Below are 17,756 nucleotides of genomic sequence, written 5' to 3' on the forward strand. Positions count from 1 at the left end.
TGGGAATGTATGAAAATAGGATTTGGGTAATTAATCTTTATCTTTAATGCTTTGACTTTTTCTTGCCAATGGCAAGTCAGCTGTGGGACGTTGTATTCAGCTGCGTAGACCTTCAGGGTGCTGAGCTGCGCGTGGGAGTATCTACGAAGCCTGCCCATTTAATGAGGGAAATCTTATCTTTCTTCAACAAAAGTCCACATGTCGCCTCTAGAATTTTTGGGATTACTTTAGATTCCACAAGTAACCAACTAAGTAACCTATCTTTGTTTGCAATATTGAGATTCCACATTTTCTAAGCAACTCAAAATTTAGATCAGGAGTAATGTTGTTATTTTGTATCCATGTTGCTGATTTAACAATAAACTTACCATTGGCATTGAAGACCCATAACATATAATCTTCTTGTTGGGCTATAGGCAACGATATACTACAAATTTTATTAACAATATCTTGATTAACCAAATTAGAAAGAGTCATTGTATCCTAGCAGTTCTTATTGATGAAATTACTAACTTTCATATTTTTATCTATGTTATTAATTTCGTTGCCCTACAAAAGATGAATGTTTTTTTTTCTTGTACAAGCAGTTCCTAGTCTTAGAGCATCCCCACTTGGGTTAGCAACTTTCTGATGCAGGATGCAATGGATAGAAATGAAATAAAACGAAAAGGGAAACCGATATATAGGGTCCACTATCTCCTAATGTGAGGAGAGATCTGAAAACCCCAAACCCCATCCTCTAAATAAAACCCCACTTAATCTACCCCAATAACATATATTTATTACATTAAATAAAGATTGACTAATATTGTAACATACGAGATACTAAATAACCAAAATAATTGCTTTTAATCTAGCCCACCAAATATAATTATTACAATGTATATCGGCTGAATTTCAAAAGCCAAATGTATTGAATATTTCGATGATCTTATTTCATGTCCTGCATCATTTTCACCAGGTCAGAGAGAATTTGTCCTCGAATTCGAATCACCATCCACTTTGGAGACAAAATATTGATATCTTCCACTCCAAACAAATAGATACTTTGAATAAATGATAAACTTTGAATAGCATAAAATATGCTCCACAGCCAAGGTCTTGATATGGACGTCTTCCCAATAAATCTTAATTTGATTAGCAGTATTTCCAAAGTTCCTTGCAATACTTGAATTGAAATTACCAACTCCAATCAAATCAACATATTCAGAAGTATTTGTCTCCAAAATATAAATTGTCTCACATGGCTGGACCGATGTCAAGGTTTCATAGAGAATTAAAAGATCATGACAAACAAATATTTTGGAAGCCTTGACAATGAATTCCATATTCTCCTCTTTTGAGTTGTAATCTTTCTCTCTCTCTTGTTGTCTTAAAGTTGAAGTTGCGTTACAGATTTCACAATCATCACAACAAAGATCAAACACCGGAGGAATTTTCACAACATATTAGACATGAACTTTTCAAGCAACGATCAAATATTGGAGGAAGGTCCAGATTTAGATCTTCATGTATTGGTAGTTGCGACATGTTGGTATTGTTACCCTTTATACAACGTCACCCTTGGATCGAGCTAACGCTCTGATACCAACTGATGCAGGGCGCAGCAGATAGAAACGAAATAAAACAAAAAGGGAAACTGATATATAGGGTCCACTATCTCCTAGTGCGAGGAGATACCTGAAAACCCCAAAACCCCATCTCTAAATAATTATTGATACATGCATCATTACTAGAGTTAATGAACTCATTAATATTAACCCCATTTAATCTACCCCACTAACATATATTTATTACATTAAATAAAGATTGACTAAATTGTATCATATGAGATACCAAATAACCAAAATAATTGCTTTTAATCTAGCCCACCAAATATAATTATTACAATGTATATCGGCTGAATTTCAAAAGCCAAATGTATTGAATATTTCGATGATCTTATTTCATGTCCTGCATCATTTTCACCAGGTCAGAGAGAATTTGTCCTCGAATTCGAATCACCATCCACTTTGGAGACAAAATATTGATATCTTCCACTCCAAACAAATAGATACTTTGAATAAATGATAAACTTTGAATAGCATAAAATATGCTCCACAGCCAAGGTCTTGATATGGACGTCTTCCCAATAAATCTTAATTTGATTAGCAGTATTTCCAAAGTTCCTTGCAATACTTGAATTGAAATTACCAACTCCAATCAAATCAACATATTCAGAAGTATTAGTCTCCAAAATATAAATTGTCTCACATGGCTGGACCGATGTCAAGGTTTCATAGAGAATTAAAAGATCATGACAAACAAATATTTTGGAAGCCTTGACAATGAATTCCATATTCTCCTCTTTTGAGTTGTAATCTTTCTCTCTCTCTTGTTGTCTTAAAGTTGAAGTTGCGTTACAGATTTCACAATCATCACAACAAAGATCAAACACCGGAGGAATTTTCACAACATATTAGACATGAACTTTTCAAGCAACGATCAAATATTGGAGGAAGGTCCAGATTTAGATCTTCATGTATTGGTAGTTGCGACATGTTGGTATTGTTACCCTTTATACAACGTCACCCTTGGATCGAGCTAACGCTCTGATACCAACTGATGCAGGGCGCAGCAGATAGAAACGAAATAAAACAAAAAGGGAAACTGATATATAGGGTCCACTTTCTCCTAGTGCGAGGAGATACCTGAAAACCCCAAAACCCCATCTCTAAATAATTATTGATACATGCATCATTACTAGAGTTAATGAACTCATTAATATTAACCCCATTTAATCTACCCCACTAACATATATTTATTACATTAAATAAAGATTGACTAAATTGTATCATATGAGATACCAAATAACCAAAATAATTGCTTTTAATCTAGCCCACCAAATATAATTATTACAATGTATATCAGCTGAATTTCAAAAGCCAAATGTATTGAATCTTCTAATGATCTTATTTCATGTCCTACATCACTTTCTTTCTTGGGTAACATAAAATTGGGCTACATCTAGCCCCAAAAAATAGTGGGTCCCATAAGAAAAATAGCAACCCATGTGAGTCAAATTCTATCACTCTCCCTCTACTTGTTAGTACACTTATACTCTCTCCTTCTATTCTTTTTTTTTTTTAAATCTTTTTTCTTACATATTTTTGTTCCAAAGATGCTCCTACATTTTGTTTGTATGTTTAATGCTAAAGAGATAAAATGATATAAGCTATTATACTAAAAAAAGCTCACTTTCATTAATCTAAAAATTTTGGATTACCCCTTAAAATTCATTTTTCTTTGTCTTTAACATATCGTATATATTTTTCACTGACTTAAACTCATTTATTGGGTTTAACAAAAAAAATCTCATTAAATTTGTTTTATGACCCAAATTAAAATATTTTATTTAGTCCTAAAATGCCCCTTATTATGTGATGAAACATTTGATTGTGTTTGTTTGTAATTTATTGCAAATTGGCTAATTAATGATTGTTAAATTCCATAAGAATTAAAATTTCAAATTAATTTAACGTTCATGGGCATTGGTGGCTGAAATTTTCAAATAAATTTTCTCAAAATTGTATGATACTAATTTACCAATTGGTGCTAGGTAAATTGTTGTGTTGTACGTGAAAATCAAATTATTTCAGAGGGCGAAGTGGGGGTTTGTCTTTCAACAGATGAGATTGGGATAAGAGATCTAATCCAACGAACGGTTCAGAAGTAATGAAATCTAGCTTTATCAGAATTTGAACCTTTTTAGGTTGAAAGGTTCATAAAAATAAAAATAATAAAAAATTAAGATAACACGTCCAAAAATCAACTTAAGAAAAGTTAACACAAAAAAATTAGGGAGTTTTAATGAAAAGTCCACAGTACTGTTCATTTTAACGAAAAACCACATTTTTACACTAAAAAATCAATCCTGGTACTATTCAATTTACCCTTTATTTTGTCCTTATCATTAAAACTCAAAGTTTTCAAGTCATTTTCATTAGTTTTCCTAAAAAATTATTGCATAATCAAATTATTACATAAAGAAATATATATAACCCCATCTAGAGCCCAAAAGAAATAACCCCTCATCGGGAGAGATTCTTTTATAAAGCCCCAAAAATCATTCGGACCTCTAAAATGGGCTATGTCCACCACTTTTCCAGCCTCATATAGACTAGATATAACTAAAATTATATAAATAGCTATTTCACGATTCTATTCATTTATGGTTCCAACATAAAACAAACACATGAAAGTGCAACAATAAAAACACATTATCACAGGTTGATGAAAATGAGTTCAACAAAAGAATTGGAAATGTATCCTTTCAGTTTAATTCCTGGCTCCAACCGAATAGGTTTCGCCAATGAAAATTGAAAATTATACAAAATAATTAATTTCACAAACATATGAGTTGTAAACACAAGAAAGATAGAATGAAAGCAATATATTTTGGAGGGGGAGGGGTAGAGAAGAATTGCCAAAGAGTAAATTTCATTTAAAAATTACTTATATTTTGTGAACAAATCAATGAAAAAGATGCAAATTGGGGAGTTTAGGCTGTTAAACCTAGGATCAAAAAGTCCGTTCATTTTCTTGATTTATTAATGAAAAAGTATTGCCCTTGATTATCCACTGTTTACAAGTTACAATTACTGGGGCTATATAAAACAATGTTGTAGGCCTAATTTAATGAACAATATAAGAACAGACAAAAGGGATGCGGCGGTAATAGAGACAAAAGAGAGAGATATGTAATTGTGAGGTATGTGTTATCTCACCCTATTGTGCCTTTATTTATAGTAGTAGGTAAGGTAAATTCCTTACCCCAATATGATAACAACTCTAATAGGCTAATAACTAATTTAAGAGATATGGTAGAATCTCAAAAGGATATTCCAGATATGATAAAATTTTCACAATGACATTTCTAAACTAATAGGATTGCAACACTATCCCTTAAGTGTGGTAGAATCTCAAAAGCATATTCCAGATATGATAAAGTTTTCACAATGACATTCCTAAACTAATAGGACTGCAACACTATCCCTTAAGTGTGTAAATCTCATGACGCTCAACGAAGCAAACACTAGTTGCTACATCTTCTAATCACTCATAAATATTTGCTCTCCATGAATCTAGTTGTAGTCTTTTTGGTTAAGAACAATGGTCCATCACATTAGGAACTCATGTGGCCTATCTTTAAAACCAAACACTCCAACTATCATTCATGAGAATAATGCAATGTGTATTGGACAAATGAAGGAAGGGTTTGTCAAAGGAAATAAGACTATACACATATCTCCAAAGTTTTTCAATACACATGAACTTCAAAAGGTTAAAGTTACTGAAGTTAGACAATTTCATTACAATGATAACTTGGTAGACCTATTCACCAAATATGTACCAAATTGTACATTCCAGAAGCTAATGCATGGTATTAGATTACGTCGACTTAGTAATCAGTCAGATTGAAGAATTCAGAATCATGGGGAAATACTCATCAGGAGGAGCATCCAAGACACATGCTGTTATACTCTTTTTCCTTCAACTAGGACTTTTTCCATTGGATTTTTCCTAGCAAGGTTTTAATGAGGCAACAAAAGTGCACTCAACACTATATCAATGATCCAAGCAAAGTTGTATTCTTTTTCCTTTGCTACGATTTTTTTCTCATAGGTTTTTTTCAAGTAAGGTTCTAACAAGGCAGTCGATATTGATATATGGGCGTACAAGGGGGAGTATTGTGAATGGTGTGATGTGAATGCCCATTCAAATGAAAGTCAAAAAGCTACATGCCCTGTATAGTGTGTTAGTTTTTTTTTTTTTTTTTTTATTATTATTTTTTTTTATTGTTTTGTTGTGTAGATTTTTCATAAGCACTAAGGGAGATGTTAGATGAAACCTCTATATAAAGATATATTTTTTTATCATTGCCAACAATAACATAAAGATAAAAGTTGAAAGAAATTATATAAGTTTTCCTCACTTCTCTACTTCTTCATTTCCATTGTTTGACACAAGTGAAGAAAACAAGCAGAGTAATACGTTGATCGCATTCCAGTTCAATGTCCAGCACAGATTCTCTCTCATTATCTTTTGCCTATTTTGAGCAAGTTTGATGTTTTGTTTTCCCCAAAACCCCCGGGTACAGCCTCTCATACCCCACTATGTAGTCATTGTAGTCATTCTTGCATGTACTGAGATTAAAACATAAAATGCTTACATACATTGGGTTGTGCTCATGATTGCACATGATCCGTATTCATGGCAATATTTATAATTTATTGACAATATTATGATAGTAAAGTGATAATACACTATCTACCATATAATGATAATATAAAGACAATACATTATTTATATATTTTATAAGGAGGATACCTGACACACCCCGACCCAGAAAGTCCACTTGGACCCTGAATCGAGCTGTGCTGGCCGACACCTGGAAGGTGACGAAGCCATAAAATGTGATAGTGCATAAAAAGTGAATAAATTTGAATCTAAAAGTGTCTAAGTGCCAGAGTGCGCTACGAGTGGGAGCGAACCCATTTCACACGCGATGTCAGAGCATAAGTAAGGTACAGTAGTGTGGGTAAGAATCATACCCTAAAAAAATATCCATCAATACTAAGATTCACCACAGATTCTTGTCGATACAAACTCAACAGCTAAAACGTGGAGGGCACCAAACAGAAGGTGTGAGTAAGCAATAAAACCAAGCTTCCCAAAGTTATTACCTCTCTAAAAGTAATGCCCCTAAATGTAAAACCCGTATCGTTTTTCAAAAAAAAACAGTACAACATATATACATATATCCAAACCATATTCAGAAATGACCAAAACCACGGTTTGCCATCAAATCCACCATACATTAATAAGTAGGCCAAAAGAACTAAATCAATACAAAGTGATATATCAGTCAGAGTCATCTAAAATGACATGTACAACTTATCCGTATCTCATCAATCATGGCTAGCATATAAGTCGGAGTCACCTATAGTGACCTGTACGACTTATCCATATCTCGTCAATCCTGGCTAGCATATAAGTCGGAGTCACCTATAGTGACCTGTACGACTTATCCATATCTCGTCAATCCTGGCTAGCATATAGCTCAATAAGTATACCTGCACACGAGTCGGAACCACCTAAAGTGGTCTGTACGACAGGACTGGGTGTAAATAAATACGCTCGAGTGCTACGATCACGTGAAGACTGGGCGAATAATCGCGGGTCACCTATGAGTCGGAACCACCTAAAGTGGTTTGTACGACAGGACTCTGCACCTACCTTGGATCCAAGGTGAGCGTAAGGTGCGGGAGGTGAACATCACGTGGAGGACTGTGCCCTGGCCACGGGCGGGAGCACTAACACCGGGGTGCAGGTTTATGAGCTCTCAATGCATCTCAATACAGCATGTGCAACTCATGGCAACCAGTACGACAGTATCGAAGTTGCCTAACTCATAACTGTAGTCATGCTATAACGTAATCGATTCAACTAGTACCATAAACTCACCTGAACTTACCTGGGTGTCCTGAGTTCACCTTTGCACTTGAAAGCATTCCCAATAATTATATGCAAGTAATATACATATGAATATATCATGATGCAATCTACTACTCAACCATGTCGTAGCATTTTCAATTATAAACAATATGGTGTGAAGTGTACCATCAGTAACGCCCTACTCCCAAACCACTTATTTTCAGGGATAATTATCCATGACAATCCAATTAACTCTAATTTAACTAACTAATTCACAAAACTAAAACTTGTCTTTACCAATTTCCTTCGCATTACTCAATTTGCCAAGCAAAGCTTTTGTCTCAAATATTTTATGGCTGCATCTAACGTCTCGTTAGACTGCCTACGTACCCTAGACAGGGATCAAGCCATTTGTAGTTCATATAGTACTTCAAGCATTCACAATAATTATATATGAAAGTAATATGCCTAATCACTTTAAAAGTGTCGATAGAACTCTCAATAATATGCACAATAAAAAGGAAAAGGTCCACTCACCTGGAGTCCACGCTATACTTCTCTAGCGCACGCATCTAGGCGTCCTGAATGATCAGTCCCTGTGGCCAATTATCAAATCACATCTCAGAACTCTTATCCGCAGAATACGTAATTCACATAAAACACAACCTCAACGACATTCTAAAATAGTTTGATACCCATTGACCACAAGTCAACCGTCGATCAAAGATTGACGGTAGAGTTTACAACCCTGTATAACTTGACCCGGAAGATCCGTATATCAGATTTCCAATCCGCAACTCCCAACGATCCACAATATGTTTCTAAAATAACCTATTAAAATTTCATTACGATCCAACGGTCAGATCTCCGCCAATTGCCTAAAACAAGTGGCCGTGAACATTTATTTTACTAACTTACAAATCCAATTTAGGAAGATCCGTAAGTCGGATTCCCAATCTGTAAATTCCTATGATCTTTAAATATTACTTATTATAATGTATCCAATTTTGGTGACGATCCAACCGTCGGATCATCAATTCACATTTTTATCAAGTAACGTATCATAACAAATTTAGGTTCCAACGATCAACCTACGTCATCCAAATGACAAAACTGAATTCAAAACATTCTACATAGCCTAAAAATAGCATTGGCGGCTCACTGGCCACGCGCCGCCGCGGGTGGCGGTCGGCCGCCCCGACTCGCCGGAAAATCCAACTATTTCTGAAAATTCTCAAACTTCACAGAAATGAAGATCTCAGTGAGTGGAGCAACTTTCATACCTGCCACGAAGTCCAAAAGTGGATGGAAGATGGTCAATTTTGCCCACGAAGCCGGCGGGTGCCTAAAACTTCCCGATGTCGATTCGTCGTCTACGGTGGTCCAACGGGGTCAAAGTTGGTTGGGTTTTGCTCCTGGGATGATGGGCTACAAAGCCCAAGTGGTGGCATCGGCCATCGCTTTGCCGATTTGCCGGAAAATCGAAAAGGGTGGCCGGAGCACCATTGATTTTCGTCAACTTTCGTGGCCTCAAACCTCCACATCCCATGGTTAATCAAGGTGGTTCTTGGGTGGGTTTTGTAGAGGGGAATGAGAGCTTCAAGATGGTGGTGGTGGCATCGAAAAAATCCACTGGAGTTGGCCGGAATCGGCCTTGAAAGATGGGTAGTCGCGAGTTGGAAAAACACACGAGAAGCTGAGATTTTTTTTTTTTTTTTTTATTTTTTCTTCTTCTTTCGAATTCTGATTGGTCTCACCCCCTCTCCCTCTAATTTAATTGGTTCATTCCTATTTGTGCCTAAAATCAGATTGGCCACTTTCCCATAAGATGGGAATTCAAATAATTTATAACTAAACGATAAATAGCCATTTTCAAACGTCCATAACTATACCGTTATAATCCGGACTCGCAAACGGCTTTCGCCTATGCGTTCACATCCACGAGTACTACGAGAATATGTTAAAAGAATAAGTCATACGTCTCTCTAGACGATGGTCAATATAAGTCAAAATCATTGCCTCCATGACATTTTCGTAAATTCACGCTTTTAAAATAAAATAAAAACGTAAAATTTGGAACGGGTTGTCACAATACCTTGTATATATTTTATAAAGGTGATACATTGTCAATACACTATCTACATGGTCATGCGCAAACTTGCGCACAGTCCATGTGTATGGGTGAGCGAACTTAATGATGAAAATTTTGAACAAGAAATAATAAATAAATAAAAGCCCACTAACGCTAGGCAGCTTTAGACTTTCTTTTAAAGAAACGATAATAGATTTATTCAAAACAAAGGTCACTACAAGTCAAATCATATAGAGCGAGAGTCCTCCACAAGCAAATCTAAAATTAGACTCGGAGGATCATCTAGCCAAGTACAACCCTGACCAACAATAAGATCGAGCTGAGCAAGCATGTGAACAAATTTAGACTATATATGACGAGAGAAATTTAAGTTATCCGATTGCATTCAAAATTTTGTTATAGATGCTTGCATGATACAATAATAGTCATAGAAAATGTGAAGAATACGTAAAAATCATAGCGTGCAATAATGGTATGACCTCGTTAAAACTTTGCATGAACTTTGTATGAACTGTGCATGATGCACTCTCTATTCCACACTAGATAATGATAATCTGTAAATTTTCTTGAGTCACGGCGACGAATTGGAAACTTTGATAGTCAAAAGAAAATTTCTGGAAGCTCTCCTCTCCTACGACTGATTATTTACAAGATTAATTCAACAAAGACCCGAAGTTAAACGGCTTAATTATTAAACCACATTATTGTTTTTGTTGGAAATTATTAAACCACCAACTGAACTTCCTTTGGTCAGTTGGTGTACTACGTTCAAGAATCGATACCAAAAATATGCATTTCCTTTTTTCATAAAAATTAAAAAGAATTGTTTCTCCTATGAGGGTGGGGAATAAAATTATAGGAAAACTAATGAAAATAGCTTGAAAATTTTGAGTTTTAATGATAAGGACAAAATAAAGGATAAAGTGAATAGTACCAGGATTGACTTTTTAGCGTAAAAATGTGGTTTTTCGTTAAAGTGAACAGTACTGTGGGCTTTTCGTTAAAACTCTCTAAAATTATAGAAAAAAAAAATTAACAAGTAGATATACTTAATGATATTATTATTTTATCAATATTTTTTTTAATAAACCATTGTATCTACATTAGAGGGGGTAGGATAGGGAGCTAAATCTTACAATATGATTACCATAATCATATGGTTTAACTTTGTTTTTAACGAGAATTGAACTCATCACTTCCAAATAAAAGAAGACAAAAAGTGCTCTTACCGCATATCATAGGGACAAAAATACCCCTTCTAAAACTAGAACGATGTCGTGTCATACAGGAATAAGGGAGGACTATAGTTACTTCTGTATGTGTAACTGCAGAGTATCACACCCGCTCAGTTTGAAGACTCAGTCGGCCTTGCATTTGTGTGATGCTATTTGCTTCTCTTGTTGTTTCTATGAGGAATTTTTCGTAGCAATTTCGTGACATCATCGCTTGGAGAAAAATGAGAAGTCAACGAATTAGTCTTCCTCCAAGTCTGCGTCTCTACACTGGCGACTTCCATCAAAGAGTTTCTTTTTATTTTTCTATTTTACTTCTTTATTTGGGGCAAGGTGAGGAGGTTGTTGGAGGGTTTCACCGCAAATTTCCAGAATTTTTCCTTGATGGGTTTCTGAAAATTTTGAATTTTGTTTCCTGGGTTTTGTTTAATCTTCGTTTTTCTTCGTGGGTATTCGAATTAGAAGGTTAAGATTGGTGGGTTTTTTATTTTTTGTTTTGTTATGGTGTTGGAATCGCTGGTTTTTTGCTGAATTTTGTGAGCTCCGGTATGGCTGCTGTGATGAGAAAACTGAGTTCTGCTATGGCGGCTTCTAGTGGCGGCGACAGGGATGGTGGGGATTTTAGCATGGAGTTGGAGTTTTCGTTTGCCGTGGAGTACAAGGGTCCTCCGGTGGGTTATGATATCCCAAATGCATTTCCTGTTGACATTCGCCACATCCCAACTGCTGCTCCGGTTTCTTCAGCCTCTCTCTTGAACAATTTGTCCCTCCCTGTTATTCATCCGATTGCGAAATCCACCAAGAAACCAAAAGAAGAGACGAAACTTGAAACTGAAGTAAAGTTTGGAAAGGAAATTGTTTCTTCCAATTCAGTAACCCCTGCTGAATTGGAAATTAGCAATGGCGAAAAGGGTGTCTCGACTTTATCAGATAAAGGTGAAATCTCTGGGAAATTGGGGTCTTCTGGCAGTCTGTCTGGAAGTTTGGAGGGTGTGCTTGAATTGCCTGATGATGGTCAAGAAGCTCAAGGCTTTCAGAATTATATGAGCCCCGGTAACTGGGGTTCATCAGAGTCTGGTTCGAGTTCGCGGAGTCTTTCCTCTGAGGTTTTCTCTGGTAGAGAGGAAGCTTATACGGATGCAATTCCTCACCATGTCAAAAGGCCATCAGCTGTGACATTCCGTGATCCTGACTCGAATGACATTGTTCAGGAAGAAGAGTTTGATCCTTCTGAAGGGGAAGAAGATGTGCGAGTGAGGCCAACGATTGAGAGAAGTGGGAAGAAAGGGTCGTGCTATCGATGTGGGAAAGGAAACAGACTCATGGAGAAGGAGGTTTGCATTGTTTGTGGTGCTAAGTTTTGCTATAATTGTGTGCTAAGAGCAATGGGGTCAATGCCGGAAGGAAGGAAATGTGTTACTTGCATTAGTTTTGAAATTGACGAGTCAAGGCGAAGGAAACTGGGCAAGTGTTCTAGGATGCTGAAGCGGCTTCTCACTAAATCGGAAGTTGAACTGATAATGAAGGCCGAGATATCTTGCCAAGCAAATCAACTGCCAGGCAATCATATTTTTGTGAATGGCGAACCTTTATCGCAGGAAGAGCTGGTTCGATTGCAAAGTTGCCAAAACCCACCAAAAAAGATAAAACCAGGATGCTATTGGTACGATAATGTATCTGGTTTTTGGGGAAAGGTAAATTTTGAACTCAGCTCAATTTTTAATCAGCTTGTTAATATTGGACCTCTATTTTGTCGTAAATTGCATCTCAATGCGATGATGATTCTTCTTTAAATGAACAGGAAGGGCATAGGCCTTGCCAAATCATTAGCCCCCGGTTGAGTGTGGGAGGCCACATAAAACGAAATGCTAGTAACGGGGATACAAATATATTGATTAACAATCGGGAGATCACTAAGTTAGAGGCGTTCATTCTGAAGGTTTTTATACTGGACTGGTTCAAGTTCTTTTGTATATTATATACTTTGAAAAACAAACCACATTGTATTGATGCATTTTGTTGGAATTATGCAGTTGGCTGGAGTGCCATGTGAAGGAAATCTTCACTACTGGGTGAGTGCAGATGGGGAGTATCAGGAAGAGGGAATGAATCAAGTAAAGGGAAAGATATGGGACAAGGTGTGTACGCATGTGATGTGCAATAAATTGTGTTCCTTTCCGCCCTTTCCTAATTAATTTTATGATCAAGCATCCCTTAACTGTGGAGTTACTTCTTTACAGACTACAATAAAGATGGTTTGTAACATCTTGTCTTTGCCATTTCCTTCTGGTTCGCCAAATCTTTCCACTGACGAAGTGAACACCTGGAACACCTTTGAAGAGAAAAAGCTTAACAAAATTGTTCTAGTTGGACATCACAAATCTGGTACAAGCACTATATTTAAACAGGTAAGACATTTGGGGAGGAATAACCCGATTACCCATCACTTAATATTATAAAGGTCAGAACCTAATTGGTGAATTTCCTTCAGTAGCTTCAGGGTCAGTAAAATTATTTACCCTACAAAGCTTTAGATGATAGTAATCATTGGTGAAACTTGACAGGGAACTAGTATTGACATGACTTGAAGTTTTCAAGAACTATTTTTTTTCTGATTTATTTGGTATATTTATACCTGTAAAAAGTTGACGGCGAGTGCATATATACATGTATGCATGCATGTAAGTATGTATGTATGTATTTTTCTTAATGCACCACTGTGTTATGTGTTTGTACTAATAATGTATTAGTGCATCCTCTTGGCAGCAGTGTTCTTCTATTTAATAACCAAGTGCAAACGTGCACACAGATAACTAAACATGACTCTTCTTTTACCACAACAATGTTGTCGTTATATTTTAAGTGACACATTGTTTTTTGTTTCCCTTCCACATCTGTAAGTCTAGTTTGGTACACTTTTTCTATTGTATTCAATAAACTTTTGGAAGGAAATGTGATAGTAACTTCAACATTTCTCAGTGGGTGGTTGAGTGTCCAGTTTAAAACAGTGCTGCTAGGAATATTGGTTTAAAAGGCACTTAATGAAACCAAACACTTAATTCCCATATATTTATTCCAAATCATAGCTTTATTTTTTCTGACACTAAGTACTCGCTTATTTTAGGCCAAGTTCTTGTACAATGTTCCTTTCTCTGAAGATGAGCGCCAAAGTATTAAGTTCGTGATCCAGAGCAGATTATACAGTTATCTTGGTATATTGCTTGAAGGGCGTGAGTGGTTTGAAGAAGAAAGTTTGATTGAGAAGAGAAAAGGAAAAGGACGGCTTTTGGATGACCCTGGCCCTTCAGGTACAAATTGATTTATTCTTTGTTTTCTTCACTTCATTATGTTTATGATCTAGCTTTTTTTTTACATCAAAGGCGACCCCAAACCGACAAGGCTCCTCGCTTTGCGAGGGTCTTTGTGGTGGGTGTGGGGTGCTGGGGGAACGCCTATCGTATGCAGCCTTACCCTTGCTTTGCAAGGAGGCTGTTTCCACGACTTGAATGTGTGGCCTTTCGGTCACAAAGGAGCACCATACCGTTACGCCAAGGCTTGCCCTCAGCCTTTGTACATCAATTTGTAATTTTTATGTTGGATGGCATTTTCACTAAAGTCAGTTGCCCCGTTCCTTTCTAACTGTAAGATAAATTAGTTATGTGGATAAATGTAGATGAGATCTGTGACTATTTTTGGTTTCTATAAGAAACACAATTAAGATGGGTTACCCTATCCAGCACGTGGAAGAAAGGCTGTAAATAAACTGTTAACAAGAGATAACTCAAATTCGGTGTAGATCCTTTTGGCAAATAATGATAACAGGGGATGAGGGATAACATTGTTTGAGTTTCTATAGCTTTACCTGTTTGGTCTAGTGAATTATTTGTTATGTGTTTCTCTTAATCATTTGTGCATCTCAGTTGTGAGTGTCGATTTTCAATTAATGAATTGTCCACCCACTTTATTTTGGACCATTGATCTTCCAAACCCGTCTAACAGTGGTTCAAGAAAATGTGTTGTCTTCTAACAATTAGTTATAAAGGAAAAAGAATATTTGTTTCACTGATATCATGAACTACATATAACATGTTATGAGCTACTACTGATAAAATTAGTTTTCTGCCTTTCTTGACCTTGAGAGTGCATATGGACATACCCGTACAAATGTTAGATTTTGAAATGGTTCCAAGAATACATACATACATACATACATACATACATACAGACATATATATGTGTGTGTGTGTGTGTGTATATATATATATTAGGGTTTCAACATTTGTATCTCTATTGAATCCCTGATAACTTTGGGTCCAACTCATGGCAGAGTTTAATACTTGGAATTTCGTTCAGGTTAATGCAATAATTCGTAGAAAGAAGGGATTACAAGACCTTTTGGATGATTAAAAGGAACAAAATAAGATTCAGAAGTGAATGTCGGAAAGTCTGGGAATGCCGTTTCCCTTCACTGCTAAAGCGTTAAAACTTTAGGGTCAACTGACTATCCAGCTTTGACAAAATCATTTTTTGCAATTTGTTATTGTTAGTACTTTCCAGATGTTGGTTTTACAAACTGAAACGTTGGTTGTTTTTTACACATCAATAGTTTGTATAGGATAACAGCTCGTTCCTTTTGGATACATTTAGTGCTTTTCTTATGGGTTACTATCTTTTACTTTCCTGTCAAGTTGATGTATCTTTCTAGTATATGATTGTATTACGTTATCGCTCAGGTTATAAATAACATATTAAAACTTTAAACATCAAGTGAGATGCTTGCCTTTTGTATGAATTTATTGCTATCAGTATTTGTCATTATGGAGTCGTGCCTGAAGTTATTCAATTTACATAGGGAATACAAGCCAGCTTGACGATAAAACAAAATATTCCATTGGTCCAAGACTGAAAGCTTTTTCTGATTGGCTCCTCAAATCTATGGTATCTGGTAATCTGGAAGCCATATTTCCAGCAGCTACCCGTGAATATGCACCATTTGTTGAGGATTTGTGGAAGGATCCTGCTATTCAAGCCACATACGACCGGAGGAATGAAATAGAAATGCTGCCCAGACCAGCTGCATATTTTCTTAATCGGGTGAGATCACGCTCTGTGTTCCTTGTCTTTTAGTTTTAAGCCAATTCACATTCTCAAAGTGCTTCTGCTCATATTTTTTTATTTGTTTATTTTTAAATTCCTTTTAGCTTTAGTTCTTTTGAGTTTTCAATTATTCTTTAGGTCGTGGATACATTTAAATATGAACATGGAATGTGGATAATACATGATCACTATATTATATGCGTGTTACTCAGTTCAAATATTTATATTTCTGTGTAGGCTGTTGAGATTTCAAGGACAGATTATGAGCCCACAGACACGGACATCTTGTATGCCGAGGGAATCACCTCATCCAACAGCCTTACGAGCATGGAATTCTCAATTCCCCCATCAGCTGGAAATAGCAATCTGGACCCTCCTTTTCAGCATGACCCTTCGTTAAGGTTAGAGTTCCGGATTCATGCATCAAGTAAATTATACTTGAGCAACAAATGCATTAATCTTTCTTCATTGAGTTGGCCAAATATCTTGCTTAATCTGGCTGATTAAATTTATTGTCGACATGCTTTGCCCTATACATAGAAATTGCTGTGCAGTTTTAGATTAGTTATAACTAGGAAAAGTCGTCTTCACTACGTAACACATGGTTAAGATGAAACTTTTATAATACATACACAATAGTCTATGGAATTTTGAGAGTATGCTTTGCCGATAAAGGAAAACACAGGTAAGGAATATAACTGTTTGATGCTAAATGAGCAATAAGTTACTTGAAAATCAATTTCTTTTCCAAGATATGATCTTGAATTTGAAGTTCTAAACCGGTCCTTTTTTATCCAGTTTCTTTGTTGTTGAAACATTTCCTAGTAGTATATTTATATTAAAAAGAAAAACTTGAGCAATTTTATTTGATGGAAAACAGTGTTTTAAAATGCACTGGCATTGTTTTAATCGCAGGTACCAACTAATTAGAGTGCATCAGAGCACCCTCGGAGGAAACTGCAAGTTGGTTGAGATGTTTGAAGATGTTGATATGGTCGCATTTTGTGTTTCATTGACAGAATACGATGAGTTCTCTACAGATGCTAACGGGGTTTCCATAAACAAGATGATGGCAAGCAAGCAGCTATTTGAAAATATTGTTACCCATCCAGCCTTTGACCAAAAAGGCTTCCTTCTGATACTCAACAAGTATGATCTGCTTGAAGAAAAGATTGACGAAGCCCCTCTCACTCGATGTGAATGGTTTCATGACTTCAATCCGGTAACCAGCCAAAATCCCAGTGGTAGCAATAACAACAGTAATAACCCCACGTTGGCTCACCGAGCCTTTCAATATATTGCAGTGAAGTTCAAAAGACTCTTTCATTCTCTAACAGATAGGAAGCTGTTTGTTTCACTGGTTACAGCGCTAGAGTCTGATACTGTAAATGAAGCTCTTAGATATGCTAGTGAGATTCTAAAATGGGAGGAAGAGGTACCCAGATTAATTCACGAGATCTCTTCCGCTAGCATTGAGGCAAGTTCTTCCGCTTAAATGTCTTTCTGTAAATGCAACCATTGCTGTTGTGCAAATTGTTTATATACATGCACTAGGAAACACAGATATACAGTGAGAAAATAGAGTTCGTATTCTTTTTCAAGTTCTGTTTAAACAATGAAAGATCTGTTTTTTCTTTTTCCCCAACGAAGTCCGTAATTTTGCAACACTATCAAGTTGAAGTATTTTAAAATTTAGTTTTTGGTTATATTATTGAAGAAAAGTAAGTAGTAAAGTACATAGAAAAAACTGAAAGCGGCAAAAATGGGACAGGACAAAGGATTAGGTGAGTTGAACTACACGTAAAGGCTTCATCATCCGCTCAGAGCGGGTAGAACAAACCGAAATTGACGTTACAGTC

The 17,756-nt window shown here is 36.2% G+C and overlaps 1 protein-coding gene across 1 annotated transcript; it reads left to right on the forward strand.

Annotated features, from left to right (window-relative positions):
• The first annotated feature begins 10,941 nt into the window (after positions 1-10,941).
• On the forward strand, positions 10,942-17,537 carry LOC103952297 (extra-large guanine nucleotide-binding protein 1). The gene is made up of 8 exons (XM_009363868.3): positions 10,942-12,494; positions 12,602-12,739; positions 12,834-12,938; positions 13,041-13,208; positions 13,925-14,108; positions 15,653-15,894; positions 16,135-16,298; positions 16,813-17,537. The coding sequence occupies exons 1-8, from the start codon at positions 11,349-11,351 to the stop codon at positions 17,390-17,392; spliced, it is 2,727 nt and encodes a 908-aa protein (XP_009362143.1). The 5' UTR covers positions 10,942-11,348; the 3' UTR covers positions 17,393-17,537.
• Positions 17,538-17,756: the final 219 nt, after the last annotated feature.

Source organism: the organism of the source record quoted next, unplaced genomic scaffold (assembly GCF_019419815.1).
Source record: "Pyrus x bretschneideri cultivar Hongxiangsu unplaced genomic scaffold, Pyrus_bretschneideri_v1 Contig64, whole genome shotgun sequence".
Lineage (NCBI taxonomy): Eukaryota > Viridiplantae > Streptophyta > Magnoliopsida > Rosales > Rosaceae > Pyrus > Pyrus x bretschneideri.

Coding starts and splice junctions, on each gene's coding strand:
- LOC103952297 (XM_009363868.3), top strand. CDS start 11,349: ATGGCTGCTGTGATGAGAAAACTGAGTTCTGCTATGGCGGCTTCTAGT. Junction 13,209..13,924: donor CAAGCACTATATTTAAACAG/GTAAGACATTTG, acceptor CGCTTATTTTAG/GCCAAGTTCTTGTACAATGT. Junction 15,895..16,134: donor CTGCATATTTTCTTAATCGG/GTGAGATCACGC, acceptor ATTTCTGTGTAG/GCTGTTGAGATTTCAAGGAC.